This window comes from Oncorhynchus masou, chromosome 6 (assembly GCF_036934945.1).
Source record: "Oncorhynchus masou masou isolate Uvic2021 chromosome 6, UVic_Omas_1.1, whole genome shotgun sequence".
Lineage (NCBI taxonomy): Eukaryota > Metazoa > Chordata > Actinopteri > Salmoniformes > Salmonidae > Oncorhynchus > Oncorhynchus masou.
The window spans coordinates 21,117,520-21,139,375 of record NC_088217.1 but is presented as its reverse complement, the minus strand read 5'-3'; the positions used below and the strand labels follow the sequence as shown (position 1 = coordinate 21,139,375).

General features: G+C 43.8%; 2 protein-coding genes across 2 annotated transcripts; one reads left to right on the top strand and one right to left on the bottom strand.

The window, feature by feature from the left end:
- The first annotated feature begins 1,370 nt into the window (after positions 1–1,370).
- On the top strand, positions 1,371–3,859 carry LOC135541541 (pseudouridylate synthase RPUSD4, mitochondrial-like). The gene is made up of 6 exons (XM_064967847.1): positions 1,371–1,935; positions 2,091–2,295; positions 2,581–2,674; positions 2,887–3,037; positions 3,269–3,366; positions 3,498–3,859. Exons 1-6 carry the CDS (start codon positions 1,476–1,478, stop codon positions 3,690–3,692), a joined length of 1,203 nt encoding a protein of 400 aa, XP_064823919.1. The 5' UTR covers positions 1,371–1,475; the 3' UTR covers positions 3,693–3,859.
- Positions 3,860–4,226: 367 nt separating this feature from the next.
- Positions 4,227–18,210, bottom strand: LOC135541540 (transcriptional regulator QRICH1-like). Its single transcript, XM_064967845.1, has 12 exons — positions 18,118–18,210; positions 16,544–16,822; positions 16,208–16,288; positions 15,877–15,981; positions 14,782–15,762; positions 14,258–14,417; positions 12,848–13,002; positions 10,903–11,017; positions 10,532–10,640; positions 5,842–6,002; positions 5,508–5,598; positions 4,227–5,245 (listed from the first exon to the last, which is right to left on the bottom strand). Exons 2-12 carry the CDS (start codon positions 16,793–16,795, stop codon positions 5,056–5,058), a joined length of 2,400 nt encoding a protein of 799 aa, XP_064823917.1. The 5' UTR covers positions 16,796–16,822; positions 18,118–18,210; the 3' UTR covers positions 4,227–5,055.
- Positions 18,211–21,856: the final 3,646 nt, after the last annotated feature.

The window sequence follows — 21,856 nt, the reverse complement described above, 5'->3', positions numbered from 1 at the left end:
TGGTCCTGGGGCTCTGTTCACAAACACACCCCACAGAGCCCCAGGACAGCAACACAACTAGACCCAACCAAATCATGAGAAAACAAAAAGATAATTACTTGACACATTGGAAAGAATTAACCAAAAAACAGAGCAAACTAGAATGCTATTTGGCCCTAAACAGAGAGTACATAGTGGCAGAATACCTGACCACTGTGACTAACCCAAATTTAAGGAAAGCTTTGACTATGTACAGACTCGGTGAGCATAGCCTTGCTATTGAGAAAGGCCGCCGTAGGCAGACCTGGCTCTCAAGAGAAGAGAAGACACTGCCCACAAAATTAGGTAGAAACTGAGCTGCACTTCCTAACCTCCTGCACAACGTATGACTATATTAGAGGCACATATTTCCCTCAGATTTCACAGATCCACAAAGAATTAGAAAACAAACCCAATTTAGATATATCACATATCTACTGAGTGAAATAATTGTGTGCCATCACAGCAGCAAGATTTGTGACCTGTTGCCACAAGAAAAGGTCAACCAGTGAAGAACAAACACCATTGTAAATATAACCCATATTTGTGCTTATTTATTTTCCCCTTTGTACTTTAACCATTTGTACATCGTTACAACACTGTATATATACATAATATGACATTTGTAATGTCTTTATTATTTTGGAACGTATGTGAGTGTAATGTTTACTGTTCATTTTTACTGTTAATTTCACTTTTGTATATTATCTACCTCACTTGCTTTGGCAATGCTAACATATGTTTCCCATGCCAATAAAGCCCCTTGAATTGAATATAAACTATGACTTTGACTTTCATTACAGTAACACGCAGACGTTAGTACGGCGTTGGTAACACGTTCAATGGTAGTTGACAGCCACACGGTGGTACTGTTGCCTAAATTGAATTCAAGCTTGAATCACTCCCCATCCCATAGTATGTACACCGTGTCGCTAACGAGCTAGTTCGCTTGCAATCTGTGTCATCCTAACCTCCAGTCTGCTGTCCCAGGGGGAGGCAGGGACAACCGGTAGACAGTGTCCTTTGCATCCACATGTGTCGGGCAAGGTTTTCTCCGTATACGGGAGGCGTGGACAACACTTGTGTTTGCTTTCTATTGGAGAAAGCTAGAAATCCCCCCCCCTGTCACTTTCACGAGGTTGGAGTAATAACATGCTTAAATACTCAAGGCCTTGGCTCGAATCGAGGTTATACCTTTAGATTTCGAGAAAATTAACAACTAAGGAATAATTGTTCACTTCTTGCTGACTTCTCAAACCGCGGACTGGTCTGCTTCACAAGCATTCCCGGAAGTCTTGAGATGTTGGGTCTCTGGTTTAGAAACTCTGTGGTAGCGAATCTGAAAAAAAGGAAGTCAATTTACATCATTTCCGGTGACGGTAACCCTAATGGTGCACTCCAGTGTTTTCAGCTTCAGAACGACATGAGATTTACAATCTTCAAAGTAGCTAGTTATCATGAACAGCTATAGGACGGTTTCATTGGCTTGTAATAATGATGTTATAAGGACATGTAAAGCGGCAATTCGCTCAGGGAAAACAGGCAGTATTTGTCACATATCAAGGGGAGTAGCATCCTTGCTCACGCGAGCATATGCTTCTGTTCCGAGACGAGAGGAACCACCACCAGTGTCTGAGTCTGACAAGATACCGAATCTGAGAGCCATCGACCTTGCACGCAAAATTCGCCAGGAGAAACAGAAAGGAAATGAAACTGGTGGTGGGTCAGACGCGGCTGTCCTTAATCCGTCGGTGCCAGTGTCCCAACTGCAAAAGAGGGTCATCGAGCTGCGACAGTTCACTCAGCAGCTACAGAATGTTCACCCCAACGTTCTTGCAAAGCACCTTCACAGAGGTCTGATCCTCCCACATCCAGAGCTCGCCGTCGTTAATAAACCCTATGGAGTTTCTGTTCAAGGTAAGGTGTATGAAGTGCTGTATTGAGTCAAACACACAATTAAAGATAACGTGAGGAATAAGTCTGTTCTTTTTAATGTCCCTTCAAGAACACACATCTGTGCTAGAGCAGTGGTCAAATCCACAGTGATTTAAATCCCATATTCTTCCTCTTAGATGGGTCAAGCAACAAAAACAACATCTCAGACGTGCTTCCAATCCTTGCCAAGATGGTGGATGGAATAAGGGCTGGATCTCGGCTGCACGTCTGCCTTGGATTAGACAAGGAGACGACAGGGACCCTCCTGCTGGCAAGGACTGAGGAAGCACTGGACTATGTACAAAATCTTCACAAAAACCACCAAGTGGAGAGGAAATATTGGTGTGGATTTAGTTTCAAATAAGGATCAAGGCAGCACATCATTCACATTTCAAAACCATCAATTGAGGGCAGCAAATTAACATAGAATATGCCATAAAGCTATTGCAATGACCCTGCCATTAATAAGACATTACTGCTCCCCCAATGGAACTTCCCCTTGGAGCAGCGGTAATGTCTTAATCTGGACGCAAGGGTTATTGAGCTTGATTCACGCCTTGCAACATCATGCTACATTCTTGTTTCGTTACTTTCAATCATCTTCCATTCTCCCTATTCCCCATGCAGGGTTGTTGCTGTGGGCGTGCCTGTTCCCTCTGAGGGAGTGATTGACATTCCCGTCATAGAGAGAGAGGTCACAGGGGCTCAGCCTCACTTTAAGGTAACGTAATATTTTGTAATAATATCTCTCAAACTTCTTAACCAGTGCTGCCAATAGTTCTGTTAAATTCTAGTCATTATGACCAGTATTGTCATCCAGTCAGTCTTTCCTCTCATTTATATTGGTGGCTTTCAGTATACTGTGCTGTCCTTGAGGTTTTTAGCTTGACAGTCTTATATACGCCGAACCTAACTACTCATAACCCTTCTCAGATGGGCCTGAGTCCTGTGTACAGGGTGAGTGACGGGGGCGAGGGAGTGACCAAAGTGCGGGCCAATCGGCAGGCCCAGGGTGCCGTGACTCAGTACCGTGTCCTGGACAGCAGCAACGGCTGCAGCCTGGTCGAGCTCCAGCCTATCACAGGTAGAGACACTACTGAAGCTGACTCTGGGGTCGTTCCAAGTTGTTGGTTTTTGCAGTCATCCTGCACATCCCAAAAGATTGCTCTATAACATGACTGCAAAATGTTATGCTGTTTTCAAATTAAACACAATATCTTGCTCAAGCTTTTAGAATTGATTTCAGTCATGTTGTTGAACCTTCATAGAAAGCTGTTCTCCCTCTCTTGCCCCATCCACCCTCTTGTGTTTCTAGGGGTGAAGCACCAGTTGAGGGTCCATATGGCATACGCTCTGGGATCTCCTATCCTCGGAGACCACAAATACTCCCACTGGACCAAACTGGCACCTCAGGTAAGGCAAACGAACATCTCCAGACTTCACAATGTAGAAGCTTTACAACAAGGTAGCCTAGCATTTAGACCTCTTTGGTGCCAGTGATGGTTTTAAAAACTTTTTTTTTTTTTTTTTTTTTTTTACTTTAGAAACTGCCAGATGGTGTGTTGCGGAGGCTGGGACTTGAACAGAGCAAGGCGCGTTATCTGCCTCTCCACCTGCATGCCCGTCAGCTGACACTGCCAGAGTTCAAAGGTCAGAGTGACATTAAGGTGTCTTGCCCCCTGCCAAAGTATTTCACCAGCACTTTGCGACGACTGCAGATCCCGATTCCAGATGAATGATGCTTCAGCGCAGTGCAGACAGGATACAGAAGACTTGCTTCTTGCTTATGAAATATGGAGCAGCATCACTTCAAGGGACCCTTGGCCTCATGGTTTAAGTTTGTACCTGGACTGGGAATTAACTGTGTGTGTGGCAAATAAAATAAACAAAACCATTTTCTTCCTAATTTCACATGCTAGGACCATTTCTTCATTATGTGCCTCCCCCTGGGACAGCAGACTGGAGGTTAGGATGACCTAACAGAGCATCTATGCAGATTTCTTTAAACAGTAAATTAATTTACTGTCATACAGACCTGTAAAATGGTGAATAGTGGTACTCATTGAAATATCAGTGCAAACTCTACCCACCTGAGAGACATTGCCCAGTACCAATTCTGATAAACAAATAGTTCTGGCAAGGCAAGTGACATCACTTCACGGTGTATATTGACAAAACCAGATCCTACATTTGTCCCTTCTGTTATTCTGTGGACTTTTTTCTACCAGAGGATCTCATGATAGAAATTAGGGTTTAGATCTTACTACTTCAAATCACTAATTAGTAGCCCGGTTTATTACCATTACATCCCAGTCACGTGTGAAGACGGCAACATAGAACCTACTGTATTGTGAACTGTTCAACATCAGAGCCAAGGCTTGACATACATAATGCATCTCAAATCACACAGTACAAAAGGCATATTTGAAAACACAGGCTTTCTTTAGCCTCCAACACCACCATAATATCAATACATACAGGAGATCATTAAATGCCTATATATATATATATATAAAGAAAAAAGTGAGCAGAAGTCCTATTAAATGTCTGTAGGTTATCCTGCCATGTCTGGGACCTGAGCTTGGAGGAAAGAGGTCCGTGTGGTAAGAGTCACATGTGTATAATATATTTAAGACTGAATTAGTCCCAATATTTCACCATCCATTACTGCCTACTTCAGTTTTATTGGGGGACTGCAGTGGCCTACAAGAGTAGACGAGGAGCTCTGATTTGCTGAGTTGGTCAAAATCCATTGGTCTCGTCAGTCCAGGAAAAAACATTATGGTGAAGTGAGGAGGGGTTTATGTGAAGTGGTGGGTGACACGTGTGAAAAACAACATCAGTCATTCTGGACTGGGCATTGAGGGTGACATAATTGTCATTGGATGAATAAACACATGGTACTGTACTTAAAAAAGCCCCATAAATCCACTCTGTAAACACTGTCACTCCTGTGGTTGAAAGGTGTGATGGGTAGAGACTGAGGCCACTGGAGGTCCTTAGAGTTAGACACAGAGTGAAGGAGGTACAACAAAGAGGAACGCTAGAGAAGGGCTGATTTCGGAGTGAAGAGTGTGCTTCGGTTCCTCCTCCCCTCCCGGCTCAGTGCATGTTGACCGACGACATGGCGATGGTCTCCTGGATCTCTCGCACCATGATGATGCGTGTGAGCATGTGCTCCACCTGCTCACTTGTGATTGGCTGAGTGGAGTACCATATGGGACTGTTTGGCGCCACGACAGGCTCTGGCGTCAGGTAGTATGCGTCGTTACGCCCCTTAGCACTCTGGGGACTGAGAGAGACAGGTGATTAGTTGTTTCAGGGCTATATGTTAACATTTTTTTCAAGTAGTAGATGTGCTCCTAAGTTGAAAAATGTAGGAGTACAAACAGTTGATTTGATCATTAGAAATGCATAGAAAAGGGCATTCCAGTAGAAGATAAATGTGTCGTTGTTTATTTTTTTATCCTTTTAACACCAAGGAAAACATCACCCTGTGCAATTACATCCTCTTAGCTACTAGAAATGTACTGAGAATGGGGGGCATTACTCACCATTTGAAGAGGTAAAAGTCATACAGTTTAATGGGGCATCGCAGCGGGTTCTCAGGATCCTCAGCCTGCTCCTCATACATGTCATCAGTCACTGCAAATCAAGTAACAAAGAGGTTAGAACCAGCCAGAAGTGATGGGGCATATGGAATTCATAATGTTACCAAACTCGGGGGAATCATAGAGGCCCAATGAATTAGCCCCAAAGGGAAAGTTTTAAATGTATGAAACACAAAGCTGACTAATACAAGTCACTCAGTGACTGGGTATATGGAAATCAGGTCTGACTACAATAGAAGATGAATTTTCCTTGACATGAAGTAAGAGAAGATCTCACCTTTCTGCCCAGCATGGTGTGTCCCCAAAGGGCCATGGCCCTTCAGATAGCGGATACTGGTGCTCTTGTCCTTGGGGTTGGACGGGTTCTTCTTGGTGTGTCTCAGCACCTTGGAGAAGGCCACCTTCAAGTGCTGCTCTACCGTTGTCAGATGGAAATACCTAACGCAGATAGGTTTGTTTAATACTAAAACACAAACACTAGGCTTGAGCAATATATCGTATATACCAAGGTTTTTTCAAGTACCGAATAGTATGACTTTCAAACCCCCCCCGAAGCTATGTCCCCGACACAGCCTTGTGTGGATGTGTGCTACGCCACTGCTATTAACTATAAATAAATACATTCTCTCCAACTCAGGGCTCCTGCTATGCATTTTGCTAACTTGCTAGCTGTGGCTCGATGGCAAGATCAAGCTTCTTGGTCACAGCAGAGAATCAATTCATCACGGATCAAGATCCCTGCTGTCTAATGTTTTGTGTGTGCAGCAAACTGTTCGTAGCCTTTAAAGATCATTGTATATGAGCTGGGTTGTCTGTCCTTGCAATTAGTTTATGATCACTTGCACTTGTTAGCTTTTAGCTAGAGTTTGCTATGGGATTTCGCTAGTAATTATTAGCATTTGTTGGGCCCCCAACGTTTGGAAAGAAATAGCACCCCTTGTGAACACCGATGGTAATACCATATACCCTGTATGGTACAGGAACGGAACCTGCAGAAATAAAAACAGCCACTAACCTATATACATTTCAATTACCTTGTGGCTAAGAAAGTACAACGACAGCACCAGAGAGAAAAAATGTGAGCATACTTTGGGGTAGTGAGCAACCAGGAATATTGGTTTCAGAATCATGTGTCCAGATGATTGTGTGCATGTGCTTCATTCTATAGCTAGAGGACTCCTGATATCTCCAGGATACATCTCCAGGAGTGATAAGTATCATTTGTCTTAATTGGTTGTTGTTTACTACTGACTTTTTGCTAGCTAGGGCCATCTACTTTAAATGCTGCATGTCTTCCCAGTAGCCTACTTGGTCTGTGAACTGCTGACTGATCATAACTTGCAGATGATTGTTCACATCAACCAGGATTAAGGGGCAGGGCAATTCATGACTGTTGTCATTTTTGTAATCAGTGGTTGTATTGGAGGGGGGAGTGCTTTCAGTCAGAAATTAGTATCAGGAGTTGTGCTCTTCACCTTTACAAGGCAATTAGTACTTCAGTCTCCCTTGTTTTCTCAGCAGTGGTCTCGTCACAAGAAGGCTTTGGTAATTGAACTAAATGTCTATCGCCCCGTAGCAATGACTTCTGTCATCATGAAGTGCTTTGAGAGACTAGTCAAGGATCATATCACCTCCACCTTACACCCTAGCCCCACTCCAATTTACGTACTGCCCCAAATAAGTCCACAGACGATGCAATCGCCATCATAATGCACACTGCCCTAGCCCATCTGGACAAGAATACTGTTTAGACTACAGCTCAGCATTCAACACCCTAGTCCCCTCCAAGCTCACCATTAAGCTTGAGGCCCTGGGTCTCAACTCCACCCTGTGCAATTGGGTCCTGGACTTCCTGATGGGCCGTCCCCAGGTGGTGAAGGTAGGAAACAACATTTCCACTTCTATGATCCTAAACACTGGGGCCCCACAAGGGTGCGTGCTCAGCCCCCTCCTGTTCACCCATGACCGCCTGGCCATGCATACCTCCAACTCAATCATCAAGTTTGCAGACGATACAACAGTAGTAGGCTTGATCACCAACAACGACGAGACTACAGGGAGGAGGTGAGGGCACTCGTAGTGTGGTGTCAGGAAAACAACAGACTCCAGGATGCTGGCCTTCAAGGAAGAGTTGCAAAGAAAAATACATCTCAGACTGGCCAATAAAAATAAAAGTTTAAGACGTCCAAAAGAACAGAGGAACTGCCCTGAAGGCCAGCATCCCGGAGTCGCCTCTTCACTGTTGCGACTGGTGTTTTGCAGGTACTATTTAATGAAGCTGCCAGTTGAGGACTGGTGAGGCATCTGCAATCCAATATTATTTGTTGCCTAGACTTTACTGCAAACGACACTCAAGTCTTGAGGGAAAAAAACAATAAACTAATATTGCAGTTAGCCATGACAGCCTTTATAATAGAACGCTTGTGACCACACACACACACACACACACACACACATTTAAAAATTGCACTTGGGAAAAAAACATAAGTAGAAACAGAATGAAACAAACAGGCATTCTATTTTTGCTCTATTATAGTGTACACATTTACATTTACATTTAAGTCATTTAGCAGACACTCTTATCTATAGTAGACATCGATCAAGTGCACAAGGCTACATGTGTGCAAAAATAATGTTCAACGAGTAAAACATTTAATTATCCCCCCTCACTCACACACAAATTGTACTGTCAAGTTCAACACAAAAGCAATATCTTTGGGCTACAGTGCAGGTTATTACATTGTACACTTCCTGCCTGTTGGCATCTGTTCTACAATGTGCCAGTAGCAGAGCATGAGACCCTTTGCTGGCATAATTGATCTCTCAGGCAGAGTACACCTGGCAAACCCCTTTTATCCACTGTATTGGAAAAGTGAGAAAGAGGGAAAGTGTGTGGTGTTCCTTTCACCTCTGTCATCCAGCTTAAGCCTGGCCTAGCTACACTTTACATGTTTGTTTTTTTACCTTTAACTTGGCAAGTCAGTTAAGAACAAATTCTTATTTAGAATGACGGCCTAGCCCGGCCAAACCCAGACGACATTGGGCCAATTGTGCACCAACCTATGGGACTCCCAATCACATCCGCATGTGAAACAGCCTGGATTCGAACCAGAGTGTCTGTAGTGACGCCTCTTGCACTGAGATGCCGTGCCTCAGACCGCTGCGTCCATGTGTTACCTATTTAAATGTACTAGAATGCTAAAAGTCCGCTAAAATTTTAAATATTGGTTATCGGTATCGTTTTTTTTCAAGGGAAATATTGGTATCGAACAAAAATGTCATATCGGTGCAACACTAGCTGTAACGTTAGCTGTCTAACTTTATTAGCCAACAAATTGTCACACCATAAACTCAATTACTTGACCAATGTTGCTCAACATTTCGCTGGTTAGATAATGGAGAATTCAATCCAGCTAGTAAGATAGCATTGTTAAAGTAACGTTAACAATACTAGTACTTGTTCCATCACACTTTCTCCCTTACCTCAAACTTTCCAAATGCCAGTTGTTTTTCGGTTACAGCTCATGAAGTACGCTTCATCACCTTCTCACCCGTCATGCTTTTCGTTTTGGTTTCAAGATGGCAAATTTCACCTTAAGGTGACTAGTTTGCAACCCTGCGGCATCCCTTCTTTCCAAAACGCGTGTTGCCTCTGACCAATCTCTCTCAGAATGATCTTATTGACACTAACCAGTCAGGGTTCAAGACGGGTCTATCAACCGAGATTGCTCTTCTGTGTCACAGAGGCTTTCTTCCCTGCCAAAGCTGACTCTCTATCCTCTGTCAGCATCCTCCTAGATCTTTTCCGCTGCCTATGACACAGTGAACCATCAGATCCTCCTCTCCACCCTCTCAGGGCTGGGTGTCTCAGGCTCTGCACACACTTGGATTGCATCCTACCTGGCACGCCGCTCCTACCAGGTGACATGGAAAGGAACTGTGTCTGCACCACATACTCTCACTACTGGTGTCCCCCAGGGCTCGGTTCTACACCCTCTCTATACAACAAGTCACTCGGCTCTGTCATATCCTCAAATGGTCTCTCCTATCATTGTTATGCGGATGACACTACTTTTCTCCTTCCCCCCTTCTGACACCCAGGTGGCGACACGCATTTCTGCGTGCCTGAGATATCTCAGCTTGGATGTCGGCCCACCACCTCAAGGTCAACCTCGATAAGACGGAGATGCTCTTTCCCACAGGGAAGGCCAATACCTCTCCATCACAGTTGACAACGCCACGTGTCCCCCTTCCAGAGTGCAAAGAACCTTGCCATGACCCTAAACACTCTGCCATTCTCTGCAAACATCAAAGCATTGACCCACTCCTGCATATTCTACAACATCTATAGAGTAAAACCCTACCTCACACAGGAAGTGGCGCAGGTCCAAATCAAGGCACTTGTCATCTCCTGTCTGGTCTACTGCAACTTGTTGATGGCTGACCTCCCCGCTTGTGCCATCAAACCCATGCAACTTATCCAGAATGCTGCATTCCGTCTGGTGTTCAACCTTCCCAAGTTCTCCCATGTTACCCTGCTTCTCCGCACACTCCACTGGCTTCCAGTCGAAGCTCACATCCACTACAAGTCCATGGTACTTGCCTATAGAGCAGCAAGAGGAACTGCCCCTCCCTACCTCAAGGCTATGCTAAAACCCTACATCCCCAACCCAAGTACTCCGTTCTGCCACCTCTGGTCTCCTGGCTCTCCAAGCTCGTCTCTGTCCTGACACTCCAATGGTGGAACCAACCCTCGCACCCCCTCTTGACCTTTCTTGTACTAACATTTGCACTTTACTTTCTTACCCCTACTACCTCTGACTTTGCTGATAGCTTCTGAGGTCAAATGTACTGTCTATGACTGTGATATGTAGTTGTCCGACCTAGCGATCTTAAGATGAATGCACTAACTGTAAATTGCCCAGAGCTTCTGGTTGATGACTAAAATGTAATTCTGTGAGACTCACTTAGTGTTGAAGAACATGAGTGTGGTAAGCAGCGTTGCTGGTGAATGGGCTCCTAGTTGTTTACACTCCCACAGCATCTCCTCTGTCACGTGACTGGGAATGATGTACCCTGGGAGGAGAGAGCAGCCAATCACAATACACTCTCCTCTAATGAGACCACTGCATTCTGCACAGAAATGTACTCAGGTATGGAAGTAGCGGAAATACACAGAATTGTGAGTTTCTCTTGCACTTAACAAAAATATATCAGACTGTGCACAGAACAATCAATGTTCCAAAGTGCTGTTACAGTTCCGCCTTCAGCAGGCTTTAACCTGTACTCTCTCTTGCACTTACACAGAAACACAAAAGACAAACGCTGTGGCTCTTACCTAGTGGATGGATGCTGGGCCTCCACTCATCCAGGGCTTTGTGTAACCACTGGGAGAAGCGTGTGTAGTACTGGTCAGAGAAGATATCATCCACTCGTCCGTTTTCAAAGAGGTACTGCAAGCAGAAATACAATTTTTTTATTTAACCTTTATTTAACCAGATAGGCTAGTTGAGAACAAGTTCTCATTTGCAACTGCGACCTGGCCAAGAGAAAGCATAGCAGTGTGAACAGACAACAACAGAGTTACACATGGAGTAAACAATTAACAAGTCAATAACACAGTAGAAAAAAAAATAAAGTCTATGTACATTGTGTGCAAAAGGCATAAGGAGGTAGGCGAATAATTACAATTTTACTGATTAACACTGGAGTGATAAATGATCAGATGGTCATGTACAGGTAGAGATATTGGTGTGCAAAAGAGCAGAAAATAAAATAAATATAAACAGTATGGGGAAGAGGTAGGTAAAATTGGGTGGGCTATTTACCGATAGACTATGTATAGCTGCAGCGATCGGTTAGCTGCTCAGATAGCAGATGTTTAAAGTTGGTGAGGGAGATAAGTCTCCAACTTCAGCAATTTTTGCAATTCGTTCCAGTCACAGGCAGCAGAGAACTGGAACGAAAGGCAGCCAAATGAGGTGTTGGCTTTAGGGATGATCAGTGAGATACATCTGCTGGAGCGCGTGCTACGGGTGGGTGTTGCCATCATGACAACCTCTATCAACTGTAATACATTTCAGTCAGTATCTTGTACCATGTGTGTTTGTGGTATGATGCTATGTCAGTGACAGGGCAGGTGGGGCAAAGACCCACTGTTATTTTGGCATTAATACGTGTCACATACCAGTTTGCAAACAATGTAAAAAATTATAATAATCATGGAGTTAATAAAGCTGCATACAAATCTGTCTATTTTTTGCAGAAGGCAGCTCCAAAATGCAGGCGTTTCAGCCTAGCTCAGTGCTTTCACTGGTGGTGGGGCAGCCAGTGGAAAATATGGAGTGTTCTGTCACTCATGGGGACACTACGTCACCGCAAAATCTACGGGAGAGCTCAAAAATTCAAACCCCTTGGGTGCTGCCATAGAGTTACATTAGAAGTGCCCATCCAAGAAGGCTCAAGGTCAATGGCTAGAGATAAAATGACGTCAAATCACGTTATATGTACCATAGCTTTAATTTGACTGATCACGTCACACTTTCAGAATCTTAGCTAGAAAGCATCATCATTAATCAAGTCTACTGGCAAACCCTGTTCAATCCTTGTCATCTGAAGAGAAATTATAGACAAAACATATTGGTGCTCAGCCATTAGACAAACATTACACGTCACAAATTCAACAATGAGTGGTTTGGAAGGAATCAATGGCCTACTGTAAGCATTGCAAAGCAATCACAAGCCTGTTATTCAGTAGAGTGTGGTCCAAGTCTGGGTTTAAGGGATTGTTTTCCAAGCTTAAAAAAGATAAACATTAAACATTGGCTATGCTGTCAATCCAGCATGACTTCTACCGCGTTCGAAACAACTGGAAACTCGGAAATCTCAGACTTCAGGGAGTTCAAGACAACTGGGGACTCTGAAAGAAACAAGCTCTGACTGGGAAAATAAGTTTTGAACGTTTGTCAAACTTGGGAACTCAAGCCTCTTTCTAGAACAGACCTGAAGATCACGGACGTCATGATACAACCTTGTCCCCCCCCCCCCCATCAGCTATGTTTTTTTAAAAGGCAGTAAATGAGGCTGAATTAACTGATTTTTTGGGACTTCTGTTAGGACTGCTGTTGGGACAGCAGGCCCTAACAGTTTGTGCGCAGCGTTTGTCACTGTTATAGTGCAATTAATGTATTGTCTAGTGGCTTTGTTGGCATTCATCAACAACAACAAAAAATTATGTTTGCCCCACCAAGATTTACACGCCACTGGTCATGTGGTATGCATACCTTTTGTATACACAGGAAGATGTAGTAGAGGGCATCAGGCTCAAAACGTTCTCCCTCCAGCCCCTGGGCCTCCCGGGTCATGAGAGCCAGAGCCACGTTGAGCTCAGCCACCGCACTCGACACCAGGTCCTCCTGGAAGCGCAGGGCCTGCCGACCTGCACAAAGAGAGAGAAAATAAATATGGTAATTTAGAAGACTCTTTTATCCAAACTCTGACTAATAGAACATTCATTGACATATTCAGAGTTAACCTCTTACACTTATGGTGGCGCTATTTCATTTTTGGAAGAAAAACGTTCCCGTTTTAAACAAGATATTTTGTCACAAAAAGATGCTCGACTATGCATATAATTGCTACTGTTCGAAAGAAAACACTCTGACGTGTCCAGAAATACAAATATCTTCTCTGTGCGTGCCCTTTAACGTGAGCTTCAGGCAAAACCAAGATGACTTGGCATCCAGGAAATGACAAGGATTTTTGAGGCTATGTCTTTCATGATCTCCTTATATGGCTGTGAACGCAAGAGGAATGAGTCTGCCCTTTCTGTCGTTTCCCCAAGGTGTCTGCAGCATTGTGACGTATTTGTAGGCAGATCGTTGGAAGATTGACCATAAGAGACCACATTTACCACGTGTCCGCCCGGTGTCCTGCGCCGAAATTGGTGCGCAAAAGTCACCTGCCAGTATTTTTCCATGGGGCACAGAGAGAGAAGCAAGCTTCCACGAACTGCATGTCAATGAAGAGATATGTGAAAAAACACCTTGAGGATTGATTCCAAACAACGTTTGCCATGTTTCGGTCGATATTATGTAGTTAATCCGAAAAAGTTTCACGTTGTAGGTGACTGCATTTTCGGTTCGTTTCGGTAGCCAGGCGCAATGTAGAAAACGGAACGATTTCTCCTACACACAGACGCTTTCAGGAAACACTGCGCATTTGGTATGTGGCTGGGAGTCTCCTCATTGAAAACATCAGAAGCTCTTCAAAGGTAAATGATTTTATTTATTTGGTTATCTGGCTTTTGTGAAAATGTTGCGTGCTACATGCTACACAAAATGCTATGCTAGCTTTGCATACTCTTACACAAATTAGTCAATTTCTACGGTTCAAAAGCATATTTTGAAAATCTGAGATGACAGTGTTGTTAAGAAAAGGCTAAGCTTGAGAGCAAACGCATTATTTTAATTTTATTTGCGATTTTCAGAAATCGTTAACGTTGCGTTATGCTAATGAGCCTGAGGCTTAGTCACAATCCCGGATCCGGGATGGGGAGTTTCAAGAGGTTAAGAACCTACAAACCTACAAGATAAAGACAGAGATGCAGGAGAGAGAGACAGGAAGGGAGGAGAGAGTGGACGAGAAGTTCACATACTTGGCGAAGGCAATTTAATGAGTTTGTTGACACTCACGTCCAATGGGTGCCAGCTTGCTCTGCTCGTCCTTGTCCAGCTCTGCGTTCTTGCGCTGGACCCAGAGGCGCCACACATCCAGGCCCTCCTCAGGCTTCAGGGAGATGGGCATCAGTAGATCCTGGGGGGCTTCCACCTGGGACTCTGACTCCACGTGACCCTGCAGGGGGACACATTAGAAGTGAAACGTTAGAAGAGAAACATGCACACTACATGCTTTGCTCATTTGTGGTGCAGGGAATTAAATATTTCCTAAAATGCCTTCAAGGGGAGAAAGACAGCACAGGGGACATAAAACTGGAGACAGGGAATAGGTGTTCATTAATTGAAATAATCATATCCTGCTTAACTGGGGGAGAGTACTGACTTAATCTACAACATAATCTAACAGTCCAACATGTTAATTATTGATTAATCCAACATATGTCATAAAGCACAAATTTACATTAATGTTGTGGAAAACCTTGAAATCGGAGGCAAGGACAAAGTCAGGGTCACCCAAGAGGTGAAGGTCCTGTTCTGACCTGTAGGTGGAGCTGGTGCTCCTGCTGCTGCTGGGGGTCCCAGATGTGAAGCTGCTGCGTGCTATTGTAAGCCCCGCCCACCGTCTGCACCACCACTGGGCAGTGAATGTTCCCGTTCATGAACTGCGTTGGGAACAGCGTCTGCACCACTTCCTCATTCGTTGCCCCGGACACCGACACGGTGCCACCCGACTGGTCGGACAAGGCACCCGACGATGAGGAGTGGGCCACTCCATTGTCCTTGTTGTCGTGGTGACTGGAGGACACCTGCATCGTGCTGTATGCCTCCTGGGGAATGGCAATATGATGCACGCCCCCTTGCTGCCCCCCAGAGTACACAGGGATGGTCCAGGTCTCCCCGGCAGGGCCTGTGATGGTACCCGTGGTGCTGTACAGGTGGGTGCTGTCCACAGTGAGCAGGTCTGGCCGGATGGACAAGTACTGCTGCTGCTGCCCCTGCCCTTGGGGGAGGGCCAGAACCACCTGCTGGCCCTGCTGGCTCTGAGGGAGGGCATAGGACACCTGGATGGGGACATCAATCTTGCGCTTCTTGGCAGGTTGGAGGACGCCAGCTCTCCTCTCTGGCTCTCGGGGAGAGCCCTGCTGCTGCTGAGGAGACATGGCCTCCACCGTCTGGATCTGGATCTGCTGGCCTCCCTGTAGTTGAATTTGTTGACCGCCTGGTAGCTGAATGTGCTGGATTTGTTGCCCACCTTGCAGTTGGATTTGTTGACCGCCCGGCAGTTGGATTTGTTGACCACCCGGCAGCTGGATTTGTTGACCGCCCGGCAGCTGGATTTGTTGACCGCCCGGCAGCTGGATTTGTTGACCGCCCGGCAGCTGGATTTGTTGACCACCCTGTAAGTCCCCTTGAAGCTGGATGTGTTGACCTCCTTGGAGCTGAATTTGCTGACCCCCTTGTAGTTGAATATGCTGGATTTGTTGACCGCCTGACACTGCTGCCACCAACTGGGCCTGGATCTGAATGAGACAGAACAAATACCTGAACATGGTGTATACACTTACTGGGTGAGGAGAGTACATGGATGGGGTGGGTGTGTATTTAATAATACAGCATGGTGTGTGTATGTGCACCTGTTGGTGCTGCTCCTCTGTGAGCTCTCCTTGCTGGACCAGCTGCGCTGCTGTGGGAATGCCCTGGAGGTCCACCGTCTGGTCCTGCTGCCCCTGGATCTGCACCTGATCACAGAGAATGAGAATGCACAGTGCACCACCATCCATCACATGTCACATGTCTGAGGGGGGTGGGGGTTCTGTGTTTCCCTGACCACTGTATTTTCATTTGAACATTTTTGTTACAGGCCCTGGATGTCAATAAAGAGGCCTATCGGTCCAGTCTGGAGAATAATTGAGTGTAAACACTGCTTATAGTGTAATAGGTAGGGTGAGTGAGGGAAGGTCTCACCTGTACTTGTATCAGCTGTTCAGACCCCTGGTGCACACCAGAAGCCATCTGGGGTGAGATCTGTGGAGAGGTCACCTGCACCTGTTGAACCATAAGAGAATGAATCAATCGCAGAGTAAAAGTAGCAATGATAGTGACAATAAGATAGGTGCTGCCAGTGTTGAAGGATGAGTTGGGCTTTACTCTCAATTTGGTCAATTGGATCAGGATTTTTTTTTTTTTTTTTTTACATATATAGACTAGACTAGATAAGGGCAAAGGGCACTCGGCAGCCTGAGGTGTATTCAAAAGAACGGAACTACTGAAGGAACCACGTAAGGAGGTCTCTCCTCTTACCGGACAGGCCAGCTCCAGCAGTGAGCCAGCTACCTCTGTGCTGTCTGAGTATACACAGTTGCCCCCCTGCTGGTAAACCATGGTGGTGGTAGTGGCGGCGTCGCCCTGCTGTCTGAAGTCCTGCAGCGTCTCAGGGCCTTTGTTGGCCAGGGACTCCAGGAACTCCTTCATACGGTGCTGGGGCACACTGCGGGCCTTCTGACGCACGTATTCGTCAAATGAGACCACACCGCTCTCTACGGGCTCGTTCATGACAATTCACTCTGCCCTCCACAGCACCTGGTGGGGAAAGAAAGGACATAGTTAACACACATGTCCAGCATCACAGGTCAAGAACTGGGCAGCAATATCACATCCTTTAACTCTGGTGTCAATAGACTGCAGCCACAGTCACCAATACAACCTCACACACTTCAGTGCCACGTTCAGTAGCCTCGAACATTGCAGACAAATGTCATGGCTGAATGAGCCCGTGTCTATTAGACATTTAAAGGCCCAGGTACACAACAGTTTGCATAAAGAGAAATAGTAATAGTATATTTTTGTAGGCACTAACTCCACCATGGTTCATAGCCTATGGAGATAAATGCTGAAAATAAGTTCTGGAAAATAGAGGCGTTTTCTTCTATGAGATCATCTTAAATCAGCTAACGCCACTTTGTGGATTCTGATGCATTTATGTGTTAAAGCTCATAAATGACTGATTATCTCATAGAACAAAGCGTATAAAATCCCCTAAGCCTGCGTTAACCTCAGACCTTATTTTGGGGGTTTATTCCAAAACCTTATTAATTCCCAATTCATTTTCCCCATAGGGATTGATAAACGAACCAGAGGTGACTAATTTCCGGGTTTTGGCGAGCTGTATTAGAGGGGGAAGTAAAGCCAATTAGGGCAAAGTGCACTGGCAAACCCCTTTCTGTGATGAACTTTGAACCAATTATTCCGCCATCTGAACACTTGGCACTATGTTCTGTATAATGCATTAGGCCGTTGTGGTATTCGTTATTTGTCTTTGAAAAAATATAGTATTATTATCATGATGCTAAGATTTGCTTGCTAGCTACATTTACTACAGGGGCAGTGTAAAGAGCCACCAGCCTCTGTGCATCCTTAGCCATTTATCACATGATGGCTTGTTCTTATATTAATTATATTCATGCTGCCTAGTTTAACTACTAAAATCCCACAATCTGAATGAAGTTAACATTTGAAAAATAGTGTACTTGAGTGATAAACATACGTGCAACTTCTGCAAAGCATTCTACAGCAATACCTAGCTAACTAGTTGCTAACGTTGTCTCGCTAGCTAACTAGCTAGCAGTACATCTTCCCATGCTACCTTAAATAAAAACCAAAACCCCTCGGTTCAGCCAAGGCACGGCGTTCAAAAGTAATTCGATAAACCCCAAGTCATTTGCTTTCCACATGTCATTTCTTAGTATTCATTGTATAGCGTGCAATGAATTACAATAATTTAAATTTAAGTTAGCTAGCCAACTAAACAACATCACAATTAGCTAACTAGCTTGCTAGCCAGCTACGTGACGTGTGCTTATTTCTGAGATATTTACCCTCGTTTCGAATAGAACAATGTGGGAAATCCACACGAAGAATTTGGCTCGCGTACAAGTTTATCCAATACAATACAATGTGTCTAACTGTAAAATGTTACTATTAAGAGAACATTATTTAATCGATACATAGAAAACTACGGAAGTAAGCCCGGTGGAACAACGTGAATCCCGGACTGCTGACAAGCAACGGCCGCATCAGACATGGCGAGGAGTCGGAGATCCTTTACCGCAAATTCCACTTGTAAAGGCGAGGCAACAACCATATACAGTCATTGGCAACAACACATTTCATTTTTACGGGAACGAGCATGGCGTGCACCCGAGAGACCAGGGGACCCTAAATTGGTGCCAGTCCAGCGAACTATTTTCTTATTGCAAGAAATACATTTGACTGTAAAGGTTCGTATTTCAATTAAATAAATATGACAACAGACACTGATAAGATTAAACTGTTTGTGTCTATACAGTCAATGAGTGTGTTGTGATAATGCATTGTTAATATGTTTGGACATGCCTTGAAATTATTCAAACTATTAATTATCTGCATTTTCTGTAGATTTGGAAGGTGATACCCCCGCAGCACCTGATTTCGAGGCCAGCTCGCCCCCGCGTCCACATGTATCTTGCGCATGTACGCGAACAGGACTCCAAGGTGCATTGCACGGGCGCTAGTGTTGTGGTACAGACGCTGAGATATAATAAGAACTCCCACCCATATCCCTTGAATTCTGATCTAACGTTCTTATCTGTTACTATTTAAATTATGTGTCTTGAAGGTCCTCTTAGGCCCAGCTTTTGTATATTCTATTAATAATTAACACTTTTCTTTCAATACTTCCTACACAGTTGTTTGAAGGCGCCATTTTACATTCAGTTCAAATGAGCACGTATTCTCGCGAGTACTCGCTTGGAAAGTGTCACGATTAAGGCATGCATGCTCGTAGCAGAAAGGATGCTTGTCTTTGAGGTTCAATACAATTATTAAATTCTAGGACTATTATATTTTATTATATTCAAATAATCAGGAAGTTGTGGAATGGCAATGAAATATTTGATATGAATCACATCTATCTTTGTTTTTTTCACTGTAAATTCGGAAACCTACCAAATACCTTTCAAGGATCGAATACAACCCTGGTTCCTAAAACACTGTTTGAAATGGAAAAACAAAAAAAAGTTATAATTGAAAAACAAACACAGGCTACAATAACATTTTCTCAGTTGGCCTATTGTTGGGCAAAAAAACATCCATATATTAATTCCTAATGTTTTAATGTAAAAGTGAGTGTTAAACTGACTGTTACGTTTAAGGAAACCTAATTTCGACCCTTGCACCCTGTTTTCTAAGTAAAGGTTAATTTTGTTCAGAAGTTAATATTCAAGGTCCGTCTGAATGTATACACTTTTGTGTGTGTATGTGCCTTTAAACAGGAATACAACTGCCCCAGTCTGCCTTAAAGAGCCAGGCGTGTGCTGGTGAGGCTCTCCCCACAACAGGCTGCCTCTCTGCTCTCTTAAGGTGGACCAGAAGAGATGTGTTGTGTGTGTCTAGTACCTTGCAGTAACAATGGACGGGAAAGAGTTAATTCCCTCCACTTGCCTCTTTGTGATCTCATGGAAGGCTGTCCAGTGGATATGAGGATCACTCTCTTCCCCAGAACACTTCTTATACACCGCATCTCATCTAATAATAGGGTACACACACACATCACCCCTCATACAAAGGTAAATTCATATGAGGTGTGTATGATGAGAGGTGGGACTGATCCCAAGCTGTACAATACATGACAACCTGTTATGACTTGTTGACAGCATACACAACACATGGCACTATGTTACAATTGTGGAATAAATGAGAGGCCCTCACATAGACTATTGCTGCTCCAAGTGCTTTATTCTTGCACCCAAATACACTACGTTTCGACTTCACAGAAGACTTTGTCCGGTGTATATTACGATTGACCTAAACCTATTTACATATTATAGTAATCCTCATCACTTACTGTATCATGTCTGTTACATGCATGTGTTTTGTGTGCATGTCACTGTATAAAAATGTATCTTAAGTTCTTTGTAGGCTAGTCTGTGTTTGTCGGTTGACAGTACCACCTGTCCTCTTTAGCTCAGTGTCTGCCTGAGGTTAGTCCCAGCATACTGGCAATAATCCATGAACTTGGCGTCAAAACAATAGGTATGTTGTACACACCTACACAATACACACACTTACACAATACACACATCTATTAGAATACACACAACCACCTATTCCTATTCTAACTAATTTCCTCTATGCATTTGTAAATCTTTGTGTCTGTGAGGTGTGTCTGTGTGTTTTTTTTCTCTACTGTCCTCGTGCACTGCTGGTATCTTTGCCCCACTCTAATGATCTTAAAGTAATCCTTGACTGATGAGATTACAGAACACAGTGTGATAAGGTATGTAGAGGAGAGACTGAGCATCACTATAACAGATCAACTCGGTGCAAACAGGACAACTACAAAATGGCTACACTTGACCCATGAGACCAATGGGAGAAAGGGGAAAGCCAGTGTGTTACCCAACAACACGACAAATGTGAAGCAGAAGTCTAAAGGATCAGAGGTATATATTGAAAGAGCAGCCTTTTTTATTGCTTTTGATGGAAATTAAATTGGTTTATTGAAGCATCTGTTACTTTGCCTTAAAGTTACTGAAAGAGGAATTATGTCTAAATGTTCTCAGAGAACAGAACAGGCATACCATACATTGAGGTAGAGATGCTGCAAGTGCAGAGAGGAAAAGAGTGTGTGAAGTATCTTAATAAAACGGTGTAAGTTTTGCTAATTTTTGCCAATTTAAAAGGTAATGTTTTCAACTTTTAATTTGATAACAGATAGACCATAGTAAATTATATGAAGATACATAAGACAGGAGGATATTTGCTTGGAAATATATTTATAATGTGCTGTAGTGTGTGTGTATACACACACTCTGCATATGCCTGATACCAATCACAATGAAATTAGGTATCATATTGTATGATGGTGTCTGATTGTATCAAGGAAACACTAATCTTGTGCACCAGACACTTCCTACGCAAGCTGTGTGCAATAGCTTGGGGACAAAGTTAAGGAAACAGACAGGCATGTGACAAAAAGGGCACACCTCCAAACTCTCAGAGATCAGATTGCTTGCAGCTGTAGGATGTTGTATTTTTGCCTAGTTCACCCACAGGTGTAAGCATGCTTGCATCTCACATGTTTCTCACTCACACACACACAGACACACTTGAAAATGCAGATTAATGATCAGCAGTGAAGCTGTTTGACACATTACCCCCAGCTCACATCTTTACAAGCTGATACTTAATCAACAGCAGCTGTTCACCCTGACAAAGTAGTGTTATTAAACTCTGGAAACCACATTACCAACAGTGCCTTCAGAAAGTATTCACTCTTACTTTTTCCACATTTGGTTCTGTTACAGCCTGAATTTATTGTCACTGGCCTATACACAATATCTCAATGTCAAAGTGGAATTAAGTTTTTCAAAATGTTTACAAATTAATGTTTTGAGCCAATAAGTATTCAAACCCTTTGTTATGGCAAGCCTAAATAAGTTCAGGAGTAAAGATATGCAAGATATGCAACAAGTCAAAGTAAGTTGCATGTACTCACTGTGTGAAATGTGTTTATTAACATGATTTTTGAATGACTACCTCATCTCTGTACCCCAAACATACAATTAAAGGTCCCTC

Coding starts and splice junctions, on each gene's coding strand:
- LOC135541541 (XM_064967847.1), top strand. CDS start 1,476: ATGAACAGCTATAGGACGGTTTCATTGGCTTGTAATAATGATGTTATA. Junction 2,296..2,580: donor CAAGTGGAGAGGAAATATTG/GTGTGGATTTAG, acceptor TTCCCCATGCAG/GGTTGTTGCTGTGGGCGTGC. Junction 3,038..3,268: donor CGAGCTCCAGCCTATCACAG/GTAGAGACACTA, acceptor TTGTGTTTCTAG/GGGTGAAGCACCAGTTGAGG.
- LOC135541540 (XM_064967845.1), bottom strand. CDS start 16,795: ATGAACGAGCCCGTAGAGAGCGGTGTGGTCTCATTTGACGAATACGTG. Junction 15,982..16,207: donor AACAGCTGATACAAGTACAG/GTGAGACCTTCC, acceptor CTCTGTGATCAG/GTGCAGATCCAGGGGCAGCA. Junction 11,018..12,847: donor TCTTCCTGTGTATACAAAAG/GTATGCATACCA, acceptor TTCTGCTTGCAG/TACCTCTTTGAAAACGGACG.